General features: G+C 49.6%; 1 protein-coding gene across 1 annotated transcript in view; it reads left to right on the forward strand.

Moving 5' to 3' along the window:
* COQ8A (coenzyme Q8A) overlaps positions 1-21,763 on the forward strand; it is a 53,819-nt gene extending 32,056 nt beyond the window's left edge. The window contains exons 4-14 of the mRNA XM_007936983.1: positions 10,306-10,380; positions 13,787-13,909; positions 15,359-15,444; positions 15,705-15,845; positions 16,421-16,502; positions 16,644-16,737; positions 16,985-17,126; positions 17,413-17,520; positions 17,760-17,825; positions 18,182-18,268; positions 21,476-21,763. Coding sequence (XP_007935174.1) covers positions 10,306-10,380; positions 13,787-13,909; positions 15,359-15,444; positions 15,705-15,845; positions 16,421-16,502; positions 16,644-16,737; positions 16,985-17,126; positions 17,413-17,520; positions 17,760-17,825; positions 18,182-18,268; positions 21,476-21,763 — 1,292 coding nt within the window. The remainder of the gene's footprint in view (positions 1-10,305; positions 10,381-13,786; positions 13,910-15,358; positions 15,445-15,704; positions 15,846-16,420; positions 16,503-16,643; positions 16,738-16,984; positions 17,127-17,412; positions 17,521-17,759; positions 17,826-18,181; positions 18,269-21,475) is intronic.
* The last annotated feature ends 1,523 nt before the right edge of the window (positions 21,764-23,286 follow it).

Genomic DNA, 23,286 nt, shown 5'->3' on the forward strand with positions numbered 1-23,286 from the left:
TGTGCAATCCTTCTGCCTAATCCGCCATCTTGCCGGAACTCTATAAATTATGTTTTGATTATTCATTAATCTGCTGATGGGTATTTAGATTGTCTCCACCTTTTGGCTGTTGTGGATTACATTACTGTGAACATACATCTGCTTTCTTTTAAAAAAAATTCTTTACTGTGTTTTCATTGACAGTGTACACAGCAAATTAGGTTCCCCATTTAACAATTTTCACACAGATTGTTCAGTGATTCTGAACACAATATACTCAGAAACATTATTGGTTACCTTTTTCACAGTGTGTTACTTTCTCATTATTTCCATTTGGGTCGCTTGTTTCCAGTAACATAGTTTCCCTCCCCTTGTCTTTTCATCTTTGCTTTAGACTAATTGTTGACCATTTGGTCTTATATAGATGATTTGTAAAGGACCATTGGGGCTGACAGCTTTTATTTTATGAGCCATCCTGTTTCTTAGCTAAAAGTTTTGGTTTAGGGAGTATCTCAGAGCAATCTGTTCCACATTTTGCTTCCACGCTATCAGGATCCATCTACTGTGTTCCTGATCAGAATGGTCTTTAGTGTTAGCTAGGTTACCATCTAGTTTTTCTGGTCTCAGGGTAGATGAGGTCATGGTTCATGTACACTGTTGGTCCTATAGACTAGTTTCTTCTCTGAGCCTTTGGTTTCAGTGTGTTTACTTATACTTGTCTTTTTGTAATAGTGAGATCATACCAGTATTTGTCCTTTTGTAATTAACTTATTTCATTAATATAATGTTCTCTAGATTCATCCACCTTCCATTATGAGAACTCGTCATTCTTTATGGCTGCATACTATTAGATTATGTGTATGTACCACATTTTGTTTATCCATTCATTCACCGATGAGCACCTAAAGTTGTTTTCATCTTTTTGCTATTGTAAATAGTGCTGCAGTGAACATGGGTGTGCTTATGTCTGTTCGTGTCAGTTCCATTAGATCTGGAGGATAAATACTTAGAAGTAGGATTGCTGGATCATAAGGTCATTCCAGTTCTAGTCTTTTGAGGAAGAGCTATACTGTTTCCATAGTGGTTGCACCATTTTACAATCCCACCAGCAGTAAATAGGGATTCCAGTCGCCCCACATCCTAGCCAGTTTTTTTTTTTTTCTTTTTATTAATGTTGCTTTATCAGTGCTGAGAAAATATCTTATTGTAGTTTTATTTGCAGGAAGATGGGGCAATCTACTTCCGTAGTGATACTGCCTCAGAAACCCAAGGAGGGGTCGCTATGAGTCAGGTCTAACTTGACAGCACATAACAACAACAACAGTGACTAGTGAAGGCTGGTGGTTCAAACCCATCAGCCACTCCTTGGAAGGATGATTGGGCAATCTACTTCCGTAGAGATACTGCCTCAGAAACCCAAGGAGGGGTTGCTGTGAGTCGGGATTGACTCGACGGCAGTGAGTTTTTTGAGTGGTTAATGATTATGACCATCTTTTCATGTGTTTGTTGGTTACCTGAATGTCCTGTTTGGTGAAGTGTCTGCCATGTCCCTTCCTCATTTTAAATTAGTCTGTTTGTCTTTTTGTTATTGAGCTGTTGAAATTTTCTGTATATTTTAGGGATTAGACTCTTAGCATGTCCTTCCTGAAGATTTTTTTTCCCAGACTCTGTATTTTCTTTTTATGTGTATCTTCTTTTATGCATATTATCATATCTGTTATTTATTTACTGATCAAGATGTTTCTATTGAAAATATGATTTTTTTCAGTGATACACTTTAGGGTGGAGTTACTGGAGGTGCATTTCTTTTTTTTAACTTTTTATTGTGATTTGGGTAAAATTTTATAGAGCAGATTCATTTTCTGTTCAACAATTCACAGACATTTTGTTCCATGACGCTGACTACAATCACCAGGTGCAATCTCCCTTCCTACTTCCTCCTGTGGCTATCCTTTCCCTGTGTCTTCCTTTCCTGAGTTTTCTCACCGCACAAAGGCTGCCCTTCTGATGTACCATGGTTGATTTTTCTATCTTCCTGATGTAACATTCAGCTCATAGGCCTGTCTGTTGTTTGGCTGAGATAGGGAGTGAGTCTAGTTCCAGGCCTGAAGCGTGACAAGGGACCATAGCCTCAGGGGTTTCACCAGTCTCTATCTGGCTAGTAATCCTGGTCTTTAAAGCTCAGCTGTCCTCAGTATGTTCTCGAGCAGCTGGATTCACATACTGTCCGCAGGCAAGTGGTTATTTGCAAGGGCTGTATATTTGCAAGGGCTGTCTGATTACTTCATGTGCTAAGTGGGTCAGGAAGACCTGCCATCATGTGTTTGCGCCTACTTGTCTTTTGCTTTTCTTGGGCTGATTTATAAGTCTCCCCTCCAGTACACTGTCCATCATACATGCTGTTCTCTTCTGCCTCTTCTCTTTTGGGAACCCCATCCTACTTCTGATTCTGGGAGGTGGGCGAATGTGTATGGGCTGTAACATTTGAGTGATGGTCTTTACAGTGTGTAGAGCAGATTAGGTTATTGGATAGACTTTTCTCAGCTTTAAGGTTTGACATCTGTCACTGCTTAGAATCTAGCATAAAGTAGTTTAGCACAACATTATTGCTTTGTTTCTATTTAACGGGTTAGCATTTTAAGAAGTTCCTCCTAGAACATTATAACTTGCTAGGATTCCGCTATCAAAATAAGTTTGAAAATCACTGCCATGTAGGCTCTCGATCCTTATCCTCCAGAAGACTGGGCACTTTACCTGTACTTTGACTATTATTTGGGTAATGTTTGTTTTAAATACATAAAATATGTATTTAATACACAGTAAATACATTAAAAATGTATAATGCTTATTATAAATATTGAGTGCAGCTTCTGAGTTTGATGGCAGGAACAACGCTTGTCTTCAGTCTATTTTTTTTTCTTTTTTCCCCCTGTGACTCTTCTCCCTCTCACTCCAGATTAGGGTTCATCACGGCACTTTCTCTTGGAAGGCTTGCTGTGATTGACCTTTTTTGAATGGTTGTAATGCTCTTGTGGGAATCTCTGTGGGGCTGGAGGTGAGAGTAGTGGAGGAGCTGTTTGGGAAAAGTGGTCAGGATGAAAGTCTTGATGGTGAATTAAGATTTGATGGAACACACATAAAGTCCTGGTGAAAGAGGTAATGTAATACCCTTTTGGGTAGTGAATTAAAGAACACAGAGACTGCAGTGAAAGGGGTTATATAATACAGCAAAGTATGTAGAGTAAAAAGACAACTTCAGCAAAACTGGGGTGCAGCCTCCACTCTTGAGATTGGAGAGAAGGCCAGCTAGAGGGAGCCCGGGTTGGAGCGAGGAGAGGCCCTGGTGTTTGTAGGTGCTTTGTACTGTCAGATGCTTCTTGAGCCCTGTTGACAGCTGGCTGATACCTAGAGCCGTCCTTGGGTGTCTGTGTGCTTGAGGTTTGCCTGCAGCTATGATTCAGAGCTGCCCATGTTGTTAATTGAGAAGCTGGCAGTTAATGTTTCAGGCTTGGAGGTGCTAGAGTGAGAGCAGAGAGAAGCCAAGTCAGGAAGGAACGTGCTGTTCTGGTCCCAGAGGTGAGTTCTGGGCCCTCTGCTTCGTCCATAGTTTTTCAAACTGTAGATTGTGACCTTTCAGTGGGTGTGAAGTGAATTTAGGAGTCAAGATCACTGTTGAAAGCTCTTTAAAAAAGAAAAAAGAGATAAAAAGGAGTTGAATACAAAAGATCAGAATCAGTCTCATAGGCCCTTAGAAAGAACTGCACACTTTGCAAAAATATTTTTGTTTCAAGAGATATAAACATACTGTTTATGCATGTTTTATATTACAGTGTAAAAGATAGCTTACTGGTGGGTCCCTTTGCTTTGTTTTCCCAGAAAACACTTCTGGCCTTTCTCTTTGCTCTCCTTCCCGTCATGGAGATGAGGTGTTCTTGAGGTGTAGACTGAGAGGCTTTAGAAAGTTTTTGCACTTGGGAAAGGAATTGCTCTACACCTCGAGAAGGCGGGGCTGCTGCAGGAACCCTGACAGGTGTTCGGAGAAGGTCAGCAGTAGGTGTTCATCTACATGGGGATGGAAAGCAGGGGCTTTTCAGTTTGGGTGGTTCATTTTGATACTGAGATGGAGCTTGGAGCCCTAAGCCCTGTGTGGTTCTGAGATGGTATGATGCTTTGGCAGTGATGCTGTGGGCATGGTGATCTGTGGATCTTAGGCTTTGTAAAGAATGGTGGAGCTCTCTGCTAGCATAGTGCCTAAGGTACTTGACTGCTAGCCAGAAGGCTGGCGGTTCAAACCCACCAGCCACTCCTTGGAAGGAAGGTTGGGCAAACCTACTTCTGTAGTGATACTGCCTCGGAAACCCAAGGAGGGGTTGCTATGAGTCGAGGCTGACTCGATGGCACATAACAACAACAACAATAACAAAGAATGGTGTGAAGATAGGTCAGGTACTGGATTTGGGGTCAGAATTGGGCTTAAGGGCATTGTGATATCTGAGTTACAATTCCAGCTTTGCTTCCTTTGTGGCTCTGGACCCTACCTTGGGGTGCCCCCCCACCCCTGCCAGTAAAATAAGGGTTTTGCCACGGACTCCAGTGGAAGTATTGTGGTGAATGTTCCATGTGCAATTGAAAAGCATGTCTCCTGGCATTGCCGGGCACAGTGATCGACTTCTCTATCTCTGTCTTTATCTCTCCATCTCTATCCCCCTCACCTGTTAGTTTGTCATACTGTGGTGCCTTGGGTGTTGCTGTGAGGCTGGAGGCTATGCCACCAGTGTTTTGAATACCGGCACATTCACCCATGGTGGATGAGTTCCAGTGGCACTTCCAGACTAAGACAGACTTGGAAGGACAGGCCATCCACTTCTGAAAGAATTAGACATTGAAAACCTTATGAATAGCAGTGAAATACTGTCTGTCGTATTATTGGAAAAATTTATGAAGAGATGTGAAACATTATCTGATACAGTGCTGGAAGATGAGCCCCTCAAGTCGCAAGGCACTCAAAATACATGTACTCTGAAGTGTCTTTTTATGCGTTGGTCAAGTTGTTCTTAAAAAACAAAACCAAAGTTAATACCATCAAGTCAATTCTGACGCATAGTGACCCCCTTTGGGTTTCTGAGGTGGTAAATCTTTATGGAAGTAAATTGCCCAGTCTTCCTTCCATGGAGTGGCTGGTGGGTTTGAACTGCCAACCTTCTGGTTAGCAGTCAAATGCCTTAGGCACTACACCACCAGAGCTCCATTAAGTTGTGCTTACTTCACCCATGTCTGGGATTGCTTTTCCCATCACCAAAAGTAACAAGGTGTTTATTTGTGAGTAGATGGAGGTCTCTGTTATGTAAGTTGAAGACTGGGCCCAGCCCCCTCAATCCCAGTTCTGGGAATTGAGCCCCAGTTTTGAAAACCTGGGAGAACACTTCACGAGGAAGTTCCTCTATCACGCCTTCCCACTCCCCTTCCTCCTGTGCTGTGGGGCATGGCACTTTCACCAGGTCCTGCTCTTCTCTGGTAGGGCAGGTAAGGGATGCCAGGTAGTGAGAGAGAGAACTCAAATCCACTGCCATCCAGTCGATTCCAACTAATAGTGACCCCCTCATTGGGGGGAGCTCTGGTAGCGTAGTGGCTAAGACACTTGCCTGCTAACCAGACGGCTGGCGGTTCAAACCCACCAGCCACTCCTCGGAAGGAAGGTTGGGCAATCCTACTTCCGTAGTGATACTGCCTCAGAAACCCAAGGAGGGGTCGCTATGAGTCGGGGCCGACTCGACGGCACATAACAACAACAACAACATTGGGTTTTCAAGGCTGTAAAGCTTTATGGAAGTAGATTGCCTCATCTTCCTCCCACAGAGCAGCTCGTGGGTTTGAATAGCCATTTACCTTCTGGTTAGCAAACAGATGCCTTATCCACTCACTGCCTTACCAGAGCTGGACTGAATTACTAAGGATTCAAGAACACCTTGAAGGGAAAGAAAATACCCTTGTCCCACTGCCTTTCTGTGTGGACTTTCCTGCCTTATCAGATAGGAGGGGCTGTTTGATGTGTTAATACACAGTGAAGGCTTAGAGCAGTACCTGATACATATAGTGACGTGGTGGTGGTGGTGGTGGTTTTATTCTTAGGTCTCTTTGCCCCTTGCTACTGCAGAGGAACTTCCTTGATCCTTGCTCTGTAAATATGCCTAGGATTTCTGGCAGGTAAAGCCAAAGTCACAGTGAACATTTGTTTGTTCCTGCCCTTAAGCACTTTTTACCTAGCCTCCTCACTAAGGACTCTGCTTGCTGGAAGGTGTTTACTCTTTATTTTCTGTAATCTTGGTATTTCTCTGAGTAGAAGCCAGGTAGCTGCTGAAGGGAGGGCCTGGTCTGGCCCTGATGACCTTCAGAGGAACCTCTGGCCCAGCTAAGGGCCTGGGCTTCTGCAGTCACCCCAGCAGGCTCTCAGCCTGGGAAGCCTGGCCCATGACCTTCTGCCTCCCCCTAGTTCCTTGACCGCACAGTCTCTTGTTTGTGAGAGAAATGTCAGGTGCTTTATTGCCATGGGTTGGCACCCACTTACAGACCAGGAGGGAAGCCAGGTTCCTGACAAGAAACCTTGGGAGCCATAGAGCAGGTTCTGTGGTGGCTTTTCTTCCAAGACTTTCTTGCAGGCATTGTTGGCTGGGCTAGATGGGAGGCCTGTCAGAAGCAGGCTGACTGGCAGGAGAGGCTTGCTCTGTCCTAGGGAGCGAGGAGGGGTTGGGGTGGGCGGAAAGGTCTGGTGAGCGGTGACAACTGTGGACTGTCTGCACCGTGGGAGTTCTCAGGAGACTGGGGATCCAAGGCCAAGGTTGCTCATCTTCTAGAAGTTGCCATCCAGGCACCCTCCATTCTAGGTAAAAGAACCAGCTGCCCCTGCCCTTCCCTCTCATCAGGGTTCTTGGAGGCAGGTGGAGTGGATTGGAAGGCAGGCATTTTATTCTCTTTCTCTGAGCAGGTGTGCCTGAGGTGAGGTCAGGTTGCCAGGCTGGGTTGGGTCTACATGCCCCGGGCTATTGGGCCTGCTGGGCCTGTCTTCTGTGAGTTGGTGGTGCCTCAGGGCTGGCACTGGGCTGGCCCTTTGGGAGCACAAAGGGCCACAGAAGGAGCCTGAGGTCTCCTTGGCTCCTGTCTTTTCAGTGATTTAATGACAGGTCCTTACTGTTGGAGAACTTTGGCTCTGCCTGGAGCCTAGAAGTGGCCAGAGAAGGGTTGGACAGAGCATTTGAGAGGATGGACAGCTGTATGGTATATGTGTAGGGGGACCAGCAGGGAGCGGGAATTGAATGGAGGAGCTGATGGGCTGGGTAGAGGAGGGGCTCTGTGTGACCCCCCTCCCCCCCACAGCTATGTGTTGTCCCATAAGGGCCAGGCTGGGTTAGCTTTGTACTGTCTGCGTCTTTGGACTTGATCTGGGCAGAGAAAGCTCTAGATACAGAGAAATATTGATGAAGGTCACTACAGTTTAAAGGGTGATGTCTGTTACCTGTTCTGCTAAATAGAATAGAGTGTTGGGAATTGTGTGCTGGGTAGAGTGGAGGTGGGCATGCATCAGGGGAGTTGGTGTTTAATCAGGGACTCTGGCTCCTAGCTCTGTGCCCATTGCCCTCTGGGAGCTGGGAGGGGGTGTGGTTTGGGTCAGAGAGAACACAAAGCCACCCCACCCAGTCCCATGTCCAGTGCACCAGGCCCCCAAACTCCACCCCTGTCCACCTGGATGTCCTCAGGGAGTGTGCTTCCCCCTCCCCCTCAGGGCCATTTCAAGATAACTCCAACTTCTTCCTAAGATTGCCAGAGTGGGTTAGTCAAACCCTCTGTCATCCAACACTGTAATCACTTGCCACATGGGAGGACTGGACATTTGAAATGTGGCTCATCCAAATTGAGATGTGATGGAAGTGTAAAATCCACTCTCTGGTGGCACAGTGGTTAAATGCTTGGCTGTGAACCAAAAGGTCAGTGGTTTGAACCCACCAGCTGCTCCATGGGAGAGATATGGCAGTCTGCTTCTGCAAAGCCCATACCTGAGACACCCTCTGGGGCAGTTCTACTCTGTCCTATAGGGTTGCTAGAACCAGAATTGACTCAATAGCAATGGAGTGGGGAGAATAAGAATGTGAAGTATCTCTCATAAGTTTTATGTTGATTACACATTGAAATGATAATATTTTAGATAAATTGGGTTAAATTATTATCTGATTTTCCCCTTTTTAATTTGGCTGCTAGGAAATTTTAAAGCACATGTGTGGTTCACATTGTATTTCTTTTGGACAGTGTTGCTCCAACCATTTTGAGTAGGAGTAATGACATGAGCAGATGCTTTTATCACATTACCATGTGTCCAGCCCTGTTGTGAGCACTTTACTTTTATTAAATTGTTTAATCCCCACAGCTGACTATGAGGTGGGAACTGCTATTATAGCCAGTGAAACCGGATTGCACAGTTCCCCAGTGGGGGGTAAAGTGTATTGCAAAAACAACTTAAAAATGTGACTTACTTTCTTTTAAAATTTATTTTTCATTAACATTTTTCTGATCCATGAAACATCACATAATCAGTGCATAATCATTTAGAAAATACAGAAGGCTGCGAGTAAGAAAGTAAAAATCTCTCGTAGCCTACCCTGCAGGCTTCCTTGCCCATTAAACATGGTGCTGGTGTGGGCCATCCTCCTCCTGCTTTGGTGCTGCCCATGCTTGTGGGGCATTGGCTCCATCCACGTCATGGCACTCTGGGGGCTGTGCTCTCTGAGGCTTATCCTAGGGCATTATTGGTCCCTTTCCTGGGTCATTGCTACCCCTGGTGGCTACAGCCTGTACACCCGTTTTGGTTCTCTACTGCTGCTATAGTAGAAATACCACAAACAAATGTATTCTCTTACAGTTTAGAAAGCTAGAAGTCCAGATTCAGTGCACCAGCTCTGGGGAAAGGCTTTCTCTCTGTTGGCTCTAGGGGGAAGGTCCGTGTCTCCTTTCAACATCTTTGGGTCCAGTGGTCCTTGGAGATCTCTGTCACCTCCATGTGTCTTGGCATCCCTCTTTCCCTGGGCCAAGGAGATTCTCATGGAGACCCCAGGTCCAAAGGCTGCACTCCTGAGCTCTTCTTTCTTGGTGGTATTGACATTGCCCTCTCACTGCTGCTCTTTTTCTCTCGTTAGATAAAAGGTGATGCACGCCACATGCCAGAGAAACTCCCCTCACGGTGGATCAGGGCTGTGGCCTGAGTAAGGGTGTTGCATCCCACTCTAATCCCCTTACAGCTGATTGGCTGATCACATTAGATCACATCATAAGGATGATTATATCATAACTGCCAGGCTAATAAGAATCATGGCCCAGCCAGGTTGATACAGTTTTTGGGGGTACAGTTCAACCCATGACAATGCCCATCCACCCAGTTCTTCACTTATTTCTGCTAATGAGGTGCCTACCTAGAAGTGGCGAGCACTGTGTGTGAAATATGAGGAAATAAACCTGGGGGAGGCCCTTGGGCTTTCCTGCTTGGCCTTGGTGGCCTCTGTGGCTCTGGCGTTCCCTTGGTCTCTTCTCTGTCTTAACCCTCTTCTGGATAGTTGAGATCATCAAATGACAGACTTCTGAACAGATGAGGTATTAATGTACTTTGGTCAGAAGATTGCAAAGGGCACTGTTCTCAGTCCACCATCAATACCTGCAGGGTCCTGGGAGGGCTGTGGATTGAGGGGGTGGTGTCTGTTACTCCCATGTGAGGCCTGCAGCCAGAGACTGGGGAGTCTTCATGGGTTTGAACTGGGGATACTTGATCTTTTGCTCTTGCAAAATGTTCTGTCTCCTACCAGCTCCCCACCACCTGTCATGGCATTGCTAGTCCTTCCAGTGACAGTGAATTAAACTGGAGTTCTAGAGCCTTAGAGGCTCCTTGTGCAGACTTTGAAAAGTGGGTGGCCTGTTCCAAGGTTGGATCCCTGTGCGATGAGTGTCAGGATGTCCTTGGCCTGCAGACCATCCCTGGTCCATTTTTCCATTAGTACTAAGTCCCTCCTGATGAGTTTCCAGCTGTGTATTCTCTGGGGATGTATTTCTGTGGCTTGTGAAAGATTAGCAAAGATGATGGTGGGGAGGGATGAAGAGTTTTCACAGTAAGTACTGGAGTTGAGCCATATGTTCTCTTAAAACAACAATATGTATCTTCTCACCTTTTCCTTTCCTTTCAAAATGCTTGGAGTGTCCGTGAGGGCTCCTTGTTGGGCGGAAGTGGGTGTCTGTGGTGGGGTCCAGTAGCCCTCTGACCAGTGCTGACTTCCCACACCATCCTTCCTGCAGGTCTGGCCGTGGGTTTGGGCTTCGGGGCACTGGCTGAAGTTGCCAAGAAGAGCCTTCGTTCTGAGGATACCACAGGTGAGCCGGGCCCTTAGGCATCATGTGTTCAGGGAGTATTGGCACAAGGGGCCACCTTGGTGTCGACTCCAGACCACCATTCCTGCTGTCCTGTGTAAAGGTGCTCCTGGAGTGCGGCACTGTTCACAGGACAGGCAAGGTTTACCTGGGTCCTGTGATTAAGGACTTGGCTGCTAACTGAAAGGTTGGAGGTTTTTGTCTACTCAGGGGCACCTGGGAAGAAGGGCCTGGTGATCTTCCAAATTAGTCACTGAAAACTGGAGCATGGTTCTGCTCTGGGAGCTCTGGTAGTGTAACGCCTAAGGCATTTGACTGCTAACCAGAAGGCTGGCTGTTCAAACCCACCTGGCACTCCTTGGAAGGAAGGTTGGGCAATCTACTTGTGAGTGATACTGCATTGGAAACCCAAGGGGGGTTGGAGTTTATGGTGTTTTTGTTTTATGGTTCTACTCTGACACACATAGGATCACCATGAGTTGGAGTTGAGTTATTGGCAACTGTGTTTTTTTTTTTTGTGTGTAGAGTATGTGAAGGAGCTCTGGTGGCATAGTGCCTAAGGTGCTTGCCTGCTAACCAGAAGGTTGGTGGTTCAAACCCACCAGCCACTCCTCGGAAGGAAGATTGAGCAATGTACTTCTGTAGAGATACTGCCTCGGCAACCCAAGGAGGGTTCGCTATGAATCAGGCCCGACTTGACGGCACACAACAACAACAAAAACAGAGTGTGTGAAGTCTTAAAGGTCTCCCCCCACTTCTGGCCTGTGTGTTCACCTAGCCCTGTCTGTTTGGCACAGCTGTATTCCTCAGCTTCAGGCTGATGCTTGGCCCCTGCACTCACCTCCTGTCCTGGCCCTGCTTCTTGGGGAAAACTCTCTTGGGGCCTCTCTCGTCCGGTTGGGCTGGTGCCTGTGCACCCATTTGGCTGTGGTGAGGGAAGTGGCAGCCTGCATGCAAACAGGTGGCTGGAAGAAGGGAGGTGTGCTGCTGGGGACAGACCCCACGGGTCCCCACTGTGTACCCATTCCTTGATGAGGGAGGCCCAGGCCCTTTCTGGGCCTTAGACTCTGTCCCTGCAGTGGGGGTGATTGTCCTCTGCTCCTGCTTCACAGAGTGAATCTGAGTGCCATGGTTATAGTTGGTGCAGGTGGCCCGATGTCAGCCAGCACTCTGTCCTGCAGATGGCTCCACAGGGACCTGGGGTGTTCATGATGCTATGATGACAAGTGGGAAGCAGCAGAGGTTTTACCCCTGCCCCCATTCCTACCTATGAGGGGCCCAGTGTGGGTCCTAGTGTGGGCTCCCTCCTCCAGACCTCTCTGGGCATGAGAGTGGGCATGGGTGTGTGAACACTGCTCAGGAGTTTCTCTTTAGCAGGGCTGTGGACTGGGGCCACCTGTCCTCGGCCCATTCTAGAGGGCTCATTCTGGTATCTCATACTTGCTCCCCCACCACCATTGCCCTGGGGGGGGGGTTTCCCCCATGAGCAGGACTCTGTCCTGCCTGCAGTCAGCTCCCTGGGTGGCCCCTCCTCCTCTTCCATGAGACCTTCTGTGGGGACCCTCCTGACAAGGAGGGTACTAGCGCACCCCCCCCCTGACCCTAAGCCGTGGGAGGATGAAGTGTCAAGCATGTCCTTGGAAGAGGCTGGAGGGCAAGGAGGATTTAGCGGGCGTATTTTTAGCATGGATGCTGAGATGCTTTTGGAAATGAAGCCAAGGTTTCTTTGGAATGGGAGGCAAGCCTGGCACAGACACGGTGTCATCGCTACCTGCCCCTCCCCAGCTTCCTGTCATTCCACCTGTCCAAGCAGGGAAGAGGTCAGCCAGCTCTAGGGTCACAGTTGGTATCTTTTATCAGGGACAGTGGTAACTGGGCCCCTGTGGTGAGGAGGTCAGGGGTCAAGGGGCTCAGGTCCCATTAGCTCTGAGAGCAATCCCCGGGGCCCAGGCCAGGGTCAGTAGCTCGAGGCAGCCACCAGGCGAGGCTCCAGTTTTCTTGACCCATTCTGCCCTCTGGGATCCTTAGAAGGAACCTGACCCCTTTCCACATATCTGCTTTCATGTGTTGGCCAGAGCTGCGTGTTCTCTTTTGCAGACTGACCCTCCCAGGGCCTTCAATCCCTGTGTCCCAGTGACACCCTGGTGCAGAGGCCTGCTAGATGCACATCCCGGACCTGCTTTCCCAGAACACTGGTTACACTCCCCCACTGGGGATGAGTCTTCATTGTCCCCAGCACTTAGGACCTTGCCGAGGGGTGTGCTCGTGTGGGGACGGGACTCCCTGTGTGGAGTTGGGAGACAAGGGGAAGAGGACCCGAGAGGAGGCCTAGCACTTGGAAGGGGAAGGGGAGGAGTTCTCTTGGATGGGCGTCACTGGGCTTGAAAAATAGCCTTCTTGGTCCACCACCCTCCCTCCACACTCTACACTCTCCTTTCTTTGTTGGCCCTGGGTACCTGCTGTCTTGCCCTGCAGCCCGTGTAGGTGTGGTGCCCAGAATGAGGGCTGAGCCCGGCAGGGGCCTCTGAGCAGAGGTGGAGGGGGGTGTATATTCTTGAGACCTCTCCTTTGCGGATAGGACTCTGATTATAGCCGCTGACCCTATGTGGCAAATGTGCAGTAACCCCAAGGGTGCGGGTGACCTTTGCACACTCATGGCGGGGGTATGAGCTGACTTGGCAGTTCTCCTTGCCTGGGGTGCTACTGATTGGATCCTTCTTGGCCCCTCCCTGCTAGGGCCTGCCCCACTCCCCACTGGCCTTCCCCTTCCCTCTCCTACCCCAGGTCCTGGGGTATCAATAGGAGGGGGAGCCCTGTGTGTGTGTGGGTGGGAGAGGGGTGCAAGAGTGGGTCCCCAAGGGCAGCCCAGTCTTGTCCAGCACTGGGAGAGGTTAGTATGGGTTGTGGAGTTATACTGCACATTTGCTCTTGTGCCCAGGAGAAAGTAGATGTTTAGAGAGTCCCCTCTGTGTCAGGCTTGGTGATGCTCTACTTTCACCCCCCTTCTGCAGACAGGACACTGAGGCACAAAGACAGTGTAGAGTGTGCCCGAGGGCCCACAGCCGGCAGTGGTGGACCAGGGTTAGACATGAGCCTCTGAGCCCAGAGATGCATATCTGTGGGTCCCTTCAAATAACTGAAGCCCCGGTCCGTTGGGCATTGCACAGTTGGGTGGCGCTGGGCCCTGAGGGCATGTGAGAGCGGGTGGGTGTGGGTGAAGCCCCATTTGTACCTACAGGAGTCTGTTGGATGCCACTGTGGGGGTGATGGGCCAGGCAGGAGGACATAGCCCCTGCCTCCTGCCTCCCTGCCTCTTGCTCCTTCTCCACTGGGGTTGAGGCGGGTTGGGTTTGGAGAGGCCTCAGAGAGCCCAGAGAGGGAAGGCCATGGTGACCTCTCCTGCCCACAGGGAAGAAGGCCGTGTTGGACTCCAGCCCCTTCCTGTCTGAGGCCAACGCCGAGCGCATTGTGAGCACGCTGTGTAAGGTGCGCGGGGCTGCACTCAAGTTGGGACAGATGCTGAGCATCCAGGGTGAGTGGGGGCGCCTGGCCACTCACGGGGTGGGGACGGGGCACTTGGTTGTGAGGCCTGAACCACAGAAGTGGGGCCTGGGGTACACAGGCTGCTCTCCGGCACCAGGGACCACTCTGCTCCTTGCAAGCTTCCGGAGTTTGGCTGGCCGTGGGATGGGGTTGAGTTGAGGAGGGGTGTGTCTGATGAGAGTCCATAGGTAGTGCAGATGGTTAACTGTGTCTGCCTGCTAACTGAGAGGTTGGAGGTTCAGCCCCACCCAGAAGTTCCTCAGGAGAAAGGCCTGGAGATCTGCTTCTGGAAACTCGGCCATTGAGAACCCTGTGGAGCCCAGTTCTCCTCTGACACACGTGGGGTCACCATGAGTCGGAGTCAACACCATAGCAACTGGTTTTGGTTTTGAGGGTCTGTTAAATAGATGATAGGAATTCTGTGTGGAATGTTATGCTGCTGGTAAAGGTGCTATTTTAAAATGTTTTAGAAAAAATTTTAATAACCTGGGAAGTGTTGCTAGAACAGTCTTCATACAGTGAGACTCCAAATATGAAAAAAAACTGCACATAAAAAGCAGAAAAGGGAAAGTAGTAGTTAGTTCATGACTACTAACCAGAAGGCTGGCAGTTCAAACCCACCAGCCACTCCTCGGAAGGAAGATGGGGCAATCTACTTCCGTCGTGATACTGCCTCGGCAACTCAAGGAGGGGTCGCTATGAGTCGGGTCCGACTTGACGGCACATAACAACAACAGGGATCTGATGGTGGGTGATTACAGTATTTCACTAAACTTTTCTTTATTTTCTAAATGTGTTTATTTACTTATTTTAAAATAATCTTTAGAACTATACCGTTATTCCTAAAAAAAAAATAATAATCAACCTTCTTGGGTTGCCAGGGGAGTTCAGATCCCCAGCTGAGCTGTGTGGCCCAGGCTGACTGCTGACCCACCTGCTGGACGCCCAGTTGAAGGGCTTCCTAACAATGGGGCTCCAGGGGCTGCTGGAGGGCCTGGTTTGTCCTCACACCATGGGTGACATGTGCTTGCTGGGCTGCTGGTGTGTCTGTCCCCAGCTTACCTGTCGGCTACAGTCCCTGGTGTGCACCCGTGCTGGGTCAGTGCAGGCCTGTTGGCCCTTCTGGGGCCCTTTGCACACATATAAGTAGCATGCTCGTTGGGTGGGAAAAATGCTCCCAGGTGCTGGGAGGGAGTTGAGGTGGTGCTGTTGTTGGCTTTGGGGTCATCACTCACTGTGTCTGCACCTTATTTCCATGTTGGCAAAAGGGCAACAGCACCTCTCCACCCCATCCCCACCAGGTGCTGGAGCTTCCGAAGATGGTGTTTGTGGAGGGTGATTGTCGAGGTCTTGTGTCTACTCTGTTACTGGCCTGTGTTCTTTCCTTCTAAGGACTTAGTTGTCTGTTCTCTGCACTGAGTTTTCCCATGCTTTCCAGATGACGCTTTCATTAACCCCCACCTGGCCAAGATCTTTGAGCGTGTGAGGCAGAGTGCTGACTTCATGCCCCTGAAACAGATGACGGTGAGCCCTGCTGTGCATGGGGTGTGGGATTTGGGTCTTCCGTAGTGATACTGCCTTGGAAACCCAAGGAGGGGTCGCTATGAGTTGGGTCTGACTCGAGGGCACATAACAACAGCAGCCCCTATTCCTGGGGTCTGAGTTCAGTTCCTTTCATGGGTGGGGACTGAGGCAGCCCGGTGGGAGCTGGGTTGGCTCTGGGATGCTGCTCAGGATGTCCTGTGTGCTGTGGCTGGGCTCATGTACCCCGGCCTCTCCCTCAGAAAACTCTCAACCATGACCTGGGTCCCAACTGGCGGGACAAGCTGGAGTACTTCGAGGAGCGGCCCTTTGCAGCTGCCTCCATTGGGCAGGTGCACCTGGCACGCATGAAGGGAGGCCGCGAGGTGGCCATGAAGATCCAGGTAGGTCTGGTGGGAGTGCACATGGACATGCGTGGGCTCCATCCCACAGTCAGGGTAGTCCCTGCTGAGCTTGTCTTCCTAACCTAGTGCTTGGTTGGCAGTGGTTGCTTAAGGAGTATTTGCTGAACGAATGGGAAATAGAATGGCCTTCCAGCAAATGTGATTTGGGTTGAGTGAGGATGGGGACACGTGATTCCTAGCATTGGGGGCCTGAGCTGAAGGGGTTCGGGCCCTGAGTTGGGCTGCTTCTCCTGGCCTCTGTCCTCTTGCATTTCAAAGTCGCAGAGTCTAGAGAGGGAGGACAGACCATATTTTTCTTCTGCCTCTTCCTTCATCCTTGAGCTGGCATTAGCCACCCTGTTTCTTCTCTTTTGGGGGGGGTGTGGGGTGCAGAAGGTGAGGGAGAATAAGGTGGTGATGGGGCCTGGGGTCACAGTGGTCTTGGATCTTAGCTGCTGATTTAAGATGTGGGGTTGGTGGGACACAGCTGGGAAGCTGACAGACTTAGGGAGGAGACCCCAAGAAGGGCCTTGCCTGTCTGCCTGGGGTCAGTCACTCCCTTACCTCCCCTGCAGTACCCTGGTGTGGCCCAAAGCATCAACAGTGACGTCAACAACCTCATGGCTGTGCTGAACATGAGCAACATGCTTCCTGAAGGTCTGGGCAGTGCCGTTGGTCAAGGGCATAGGCAGCAGCCTCTTGGGAGAGGGTGGCCAGCGTCTGGGATGGACCCCTGTAGGGGCCAGGGCTGGGCCCTGTGGGCACTGAGCCCCCCCTGACATCCTCCTCCCATCCCAGGCCTGTTCCCTGAGCACCTGATTGATGTGCTGCGGCGAGAGCTGGCCCTTGAGTGTGACTACCAGAGAGAGGCTGCCTGTGCCAGGAAGTTCAGGTGCAGCTCCTGGGGGGTGGGCACCATTGCTTACAGCTCTCTGTGCCCTGCCTGTAGCTCTCTTGGGTGCTCTATCCTGTCCTCTGGCAGGGAGGCTGAAGGTCCTTCCTGCTCTTCAGGGCTTGGGCCCAGTGCATGGCAGGGCCCCCATAGGTTGGGCTTGACCCCTTGTTGTTTGGTGTGCACATGTGCTGTCCTGGGGTGAGGGGGGGCTGCTGCCATGGCTGTGACCTCCCATCCCCTCCAGAGAGCTGCTGAAAGACCACCCCTTCTTCTATGTTCCTGAGATTGTGGACGAGCTCTGCAGCCCCCATGTGTTGACCACTGAGCTCGTGTCTGGCTTTCCACTAGACCAAGCTGAGGGGCTGAGTCAGGAGATTCGCAACGAGGTGGGTCTGGGCTGGAGACGATGTATGACAGGGGGCCGGGGGCAGGAGCTCCTGTTGTTCTGGTGTTGCTGTGACTGGGTTGTGTGACAGGGTGGCCCTGCAAGATAGGGTGGCAGTTGCTGCCTCTTCTACCCATGCAGTACCCACGGAATCAAGAGTTACGTTCTGAGCAGAAGTTGAGGTGGTGGGGGAGTGGAAGATGAGGGGCAGGCTGCAGTCTAGGCTGGCTCTGCCCCAGACTCACTGGGCACCAGGCAGCCTTTGATGCAGGCCCTGCCCTCTCCAGATCTGCTATAACATCCTGGTTCTGTGCCTGCGGGAGCTGTTTGAGTTCCACTTTATGCAGACAGACCCCAACTGGTCCAACTTCTTCTATGATCCTCAGCTGCACAAGGTGAGCTCTTGGGTGGGCTGCCTGTGCACACGCCAGCCCGGCCCAGTCCCATCCCAGCCTGAGCGTGCCCCAGGGGCAGGGATGTGAGCCCCTCAGCCTGCCCTTCTGAACCTCGGGAATCGAGGGCTCTCAGCTTGGCCCTGAGGACACCATTCGTCCTCTGTCCATCCACCCTCCCCTGTCCCATTCCCTGACCCAGTACCACAGGGCCAACCTTCCCTTGATGTCCCCTTCCCCAGGTGGCCCTTCTGGACTTTGGGGCAACTCGGGAATATGACAGGTCCTTCACTGATCTCTATATCCAGGTACAGTGTTTGTGTAGGGGCAGGGAGGGTCCAGGCCTGGGCCCAGAGGAGTTCCAGAGGCCGCACAGGGGTTTGGGGGCTTGAGGGAGGGAGAGTGGCCAGATCCAGCCCTTTATGCCCATTTGTGTTGGTCCCTCAAGGGCTGCCTGTCCCCATGATCTGGTGACAGTGGGCAAGGCCTGGCTGGGAGGGGGTCTCCAGGCTTGGGTTTCCTGAAGGGAGAATGTAGGAAAGATGAAAGTGGGAGGCTTGTTATTGGCAAGGGTGGGATGGGATGAGAGTGATGGGTGTTCCCTTGGCCCCGAGGTCCTGCCTTGGTAGCTGCCCCTCAGCATCCTCCCTTTGCCTCCTTCTAGATCATCAGGGCCGCTGCTGACAGGGACCGGGAGGCTGTGCTTAAGAAATCCATAGAGATGAAGTTCCTCACTGGCTATGAGGTCAAGGTTAGTGGTGGTGGCCCCAGAGCTCCCATGGGCTCTGCATATGGGGTGTGGCTGCTTGGGGTAAGGGAATACCTAGGGTGCAGAGCCAGGTTGTAGAGCCCACCAGGGAGCCAGTAGCAGAGTGCTTTGTAACGTGTTGGGAGGGGTGGGCAGTAGACTGTTTTTCTTTGAATCCTAAATAAACTCACTGCCGTGGAGTTGATCCAACTCATAGCGACCCCTCCTTGGTTTCTGAGGCATTATCACTGTGGAAGTAGATTGCTTAGTCTTCCTCCTGAGGAGTGGCTGGTGGGTTTGACCTGCCAGCCTTCTGGTTAGCAGTCAAATGCTTTAGGCACCAGAGCTCCCAAAATCCTAAGTAGAACCTCAATATGTAAATAAATGGATACAGTCACAGGTGACAGCAGCACTTGAGGGACTGCTTTTAAGCCCTGGGCCTCCATGGTACAGCATGAAGGTGAAGGCCTGCCCAGCCTGTGTGCCGTCTGCTTTAGGTTTGTTCTTAGATGGTGTAGACTCAAGGCTGGATCCCTCCCAGCTCCCCTCTTACTCAGCCCATTTAGATGTGTGTCTGGCTTTATTTAGGGTAGTGTTCAGGGCTTCCAGGAGGGCTGATGGAATGGGAAAACCCCATCATCCCCTTTAGTGAAGCCTCACTGGGGAAGGAGGAGAGTTGGAAGATGTCTCAGCAGCCCTTTAAATAAGGGGGGATGTTTTGTGGCTCCTGTTACCCACAGGCAGCACTTTCCTCTCCTTGACAGTGGGGAAAGGTTAAATCTACTACCTAGTAAGAGTAGGATTTTAGGCAAGTTAGTTAGTTTTTTTGCGCCTTGCTTACCTCATCTGTAAGGAGCTCTGGTGGTGTAGTGGTTAAGGCACTTTTGGGCTGCTAACCAAAAAGGTCAGTGGTTCAAACCCACTATTCCTCAGAAGAAAGCTGAGGCTGTCTGCTTCTGGAAAGATTTACAGCCTTGGAAACCCAGTGGGGGTTACTACGAGTCTGAATCAACTCGATGGCAGTGGGTTTTGTTTTACCTCATCCGTAAAATGGAGCTAATTATACCTACCTACAAAGCCCTTAGTAAATAAATAGTAGCTCACTACTTCCTTGTCCACTGTCTTGTAGAAGCCTGACTTAATGTCGAGTCCTCACTTTACCCCCATTACTTGTCCATGTGGGTTTGCCCCTTTTCCCTGGTGTTCTGCGGGTGTGTTGTTACATACTACTACTGCTACTTCTCCGTTAGGCTCTAAGTTCTCTATGGCAGACACATGTCTTCACCTGGCACTGAGCCCTGCACCCAGCAGTTGGCCGTGTGTCCTGGGTGGTTCTGGCAAGCTCAAAGGCTATAGCTGGCCCAGTAGCCAACTTGGGCTCACAGACTGTTCTGTTTAGCTGAAACAGTGTTTTGTAAAAACTTCTGAGTCTCCTTTGGGCAGGGCTCATACTCTGCACTTTACCTCAAGCTTTAGCACTCCATTTTGTCCCGTGTCAAGCCAGTTCACATATAAATGTTGTTTTCCTGGTGCCTATGGTCTCCAGCAAGTGGAATGGACTGCAGTAGCAACTAAAAACAATAACATGGATTTGAATTTATGCCCGTTACCCTTATTCAAGAAGCTCTGGTAGCATAGTGCCTAAGGCACTTGACTGCTAACCAGAAGGCTGGCAGTTCAAACCCACCAGCCACTCCTCGGAAGGAAGGTTGGGCAATCTACTTCCGTAGCGATACCACCTCAGAAACCCAAGGAGGGGTTGCTATGAGTCAGGGCCGACTCAATGGCACATAACAACAACAACCCGTATTCAGTCTTTTAAAATAACAACAACATTATGCTGATGAGTGAAATAAGTCAATTGCAGAAAGACAAGTATGTATAAGCCCATCACTGTAAAAAGACAGAGAAGGGTTTGCTTGGGAAAGGGAACTCACTTAGTAGGTTACCGGGATGGGAAGGGAAGGGGACAGATTAATTTCAGGCTAGTTGTGGCCTACACGCTGACATGGGTAGGGGGAAGGATATATGGGAAGGATCTGTGACCACCATGATAACATTAGGAAGTGGGAGGACATCATTCCACTTAAGAGATAGATGACAGATGCTAATACCAACCAGTGTGTCAACAATACTGCATTTCCAGTAACACTAAACACCAGGCTACAGATAAACACATAATCACCTGAGATGATCAGACGGGGTCAGTGAACAGAAGAATACTCTAGACCAAGCATAGATACAGCTAAGGCTAATCTTGCACAGGCACCAGGGATACAAAATACCTGCAGTCCTTACAGAAACAATAGAAGACAGACACAGAGTAATCCCTCACAGACACCCAGACACTATGGGAGAGAGAGCCAATAGATCTACTGCCTCAGGACCATAGTACTGGGGGACACCAGACTCAATTGGTACAAAATACATAAAAGGTTGCTCCACATCCTACATTGGTGAGTAGCGACTAGGGTCTTAAAAGCTTTCAAGGGCCATCTAAGAGGCAGCTAATGGTCTCCAACATTTAAAGTGAAGAATGCAAGAAAAGAAAAAGGGCATTTAGAAGCAATCAGCCCCTAGGACATGATGCCCTTGAGACCAGAAGAACTGGATGGTGCCTGGCTACCAATGCCGACCACTCAGGAAAGGATCAAATCTGGAGATCCTGGATAGAGTGGGAAGGAAGACATGGAACAAAATCCAAAAACTCAATAATGACCAGAATTACTGGTCAGATGAAATCTGGTGAGACCACCAACGCTATGGCCCTGGAATACATTCTGCATCTGGAATAGAATGCACCCCTAGGGGCTGGCTCTCTGCCCAGTAGTTAACAAGATGTACACGCAGACCACTCAACCCAGGATGATGCACCCACATACTCTATGGTAATACATCCGTAGAGCAATAGACCATGGGACACCAGAGGACCAACATTCAAATTGAGGAAATGCAGGACAAACAGGAGTGCATAAATATGAGGAACACAGGGGGAGGGTTGCAGGGTAGGGAGGGGAGGAGACTGGGAAAATAAATAAATAAAATAAAAACAACAGCAACAAGCCCCAAGAACAAAATTCTTACCTACCTGACATTCTTCTCAACTTCAGTATGGAGCTTTCAGTGAGCATTTAGGATTCAGGCACTGAATATGGGAGCCCAGAGCCGTATAGACAGCTCTTACATCTTGTTACCATTTGCCCCTGCCAGGCCATGGAAGATGCCCACTTGGATGCCATCCTCATCCTGGGAGAGGCCTTTGCCTCAGAAGAGCCATTTGATTTTGGCACCCAGAGCACCACTGAGAAGATCCACAACCTGATTCCCATCATGCTGAGGCACCGCCTTGTCCCCCCACCTGAGGAGACCTACTCCCTGCACAGGAAGATGGGGGGCTCTTTCCTCATCTGCTCCAAGCTGAAGGCCCGGTTCCCCTGTAAAGCTATGTTTGAAGAGGCCTACAGCAACTACTGCAAGAGGCAGGCTGTACAGCAGTAGCCCCTAGGCCCCCACCTGGCCCCCGGTCACTGCCCGGGCTGGCTCTTGTGGCATGTCCTGTTCATCACGCAGGCTAAACAGTAGTAGGAGGATACTGGTGTTGATGTGCCTTGAAACTCCTTAGCCCAGTGAGGGGGGGAGGGGAGGCTGCTGGGATGCCCCATAACCAGTTCTTACAGTTTTCATTACTCTGTGGGTACAGCAGAAGCACAAGAAAGAGAATGAAACTCCAACTTCTCTGTCTAAATACAGGGCCTTTCCTAGTTTGTGGACAGTCTAACTTACGTATAGTACCTCCCTACCACCTAAAGCCTATTATATTAAAAATTTAATATAAATACAATGGTTCATAATAACAAACTGGCACTACTTTGTCATACACATCAATGCTTTTTTGTTATCATTACTACTGTATTACTGTGTTAAACATGTTTTAGTGTATCTGGAAGTGTGTGTTTAATGTTTTTTATGCATAGAAAGGTACACTATATACTGTATACTCAGACAGACATTTGCCTAACTGTTCTGACTTGGGTACTAATTTGACTTAGAGAGAGACTTGGGAACAGAACTCGTTTGTAATCCAGCAACTGGATGCTAAACTTGACAGAGATAAAGCTACACTAGACAGAGATAAAAAGGCAATTTTATTTTCCTTTTTGTAGCAGGGGTTTTCTAATGTGAATGTTCACCAGAGGATGAGTGTGTGCTCCTCTCTATCTCGCCCAAACAACAAAAATGGTGAACCACCACACACAGAAGCCTTCTTGGGCGTTCTGACTGTGTAGTCAGGTTGTATGTGTGTATGTTTCTAGAATGAGATTTGTTTTCTCTGCTTTTCCTCCCTAGCTTGTGATCTGAAGCTGGGAGAAAGTGCTGCCCTGACCAGTGCCAAAAATGACTAAGGGAAGCTCAACCTGTAGCAAGCTGATTATTATACATTTCTTGACAACTGAATGTGACCAGCAAACTTCTGCCCACATGGAAAGGGGTCAGGAGCAGCAGGTGAGCTGACACAGCTCTGTCTTCGGTGCTGGAACATGGTGGGGGCCTTTTCCCCCAGGAACCACGGGCCTTTGCTGTGAAAGATGTCACGCTGTTATACTCAAAGGGTAATCAGAGAAGGCACCGATAATTTTCGTACAATTCTTGTAACTGTCTGATTTGTTTCAATTAAAAAAAGAGAACCACCTTCAAAAGTGTTGTACCATTTTTTGGGTCCTTTAAGAATCTTAGAGAATGTTGACCCACACACGTTCTAACGTTTGGTAGCATCAATTCTTTCCCTCACAGAATAAAGGCTCTCTGATCAGATGGTGGTTAGAGCCCAAGGGGTCCTATCACAGAAAGCTCAGCCACCTTCATCTTAGAGAGGATGTGAGGAGAGGTGGCAGGAGAACCTGGGATAATGGCAATGCCCCACACTCCCATCATGCTGGGCTTCCAGCACTTGAGCAGCACACGTGGCAAAGCAGTAGCTGCTGAAGGAGCTTCACAGTGGGGTGCTGGGGATCATGGGAAGA

The sequence above is a fragment of the Orycteropus afer genome, unplaced genomic scaffold (assembly GCF_000298275.1).
Source record: "Orycteropus afer afer isolate SDZICR_OR568_19922 unplaced genomic scaffold, OryAfe1.0 scaffold00039, whole genome shotgun sequence".
Lineage (NCBI taxonomy): Eukaryota > Metazoa > Chordata > Mammalia > Tubulidentata > Orycteropodidae > Orycteropus > Orycteropus afer.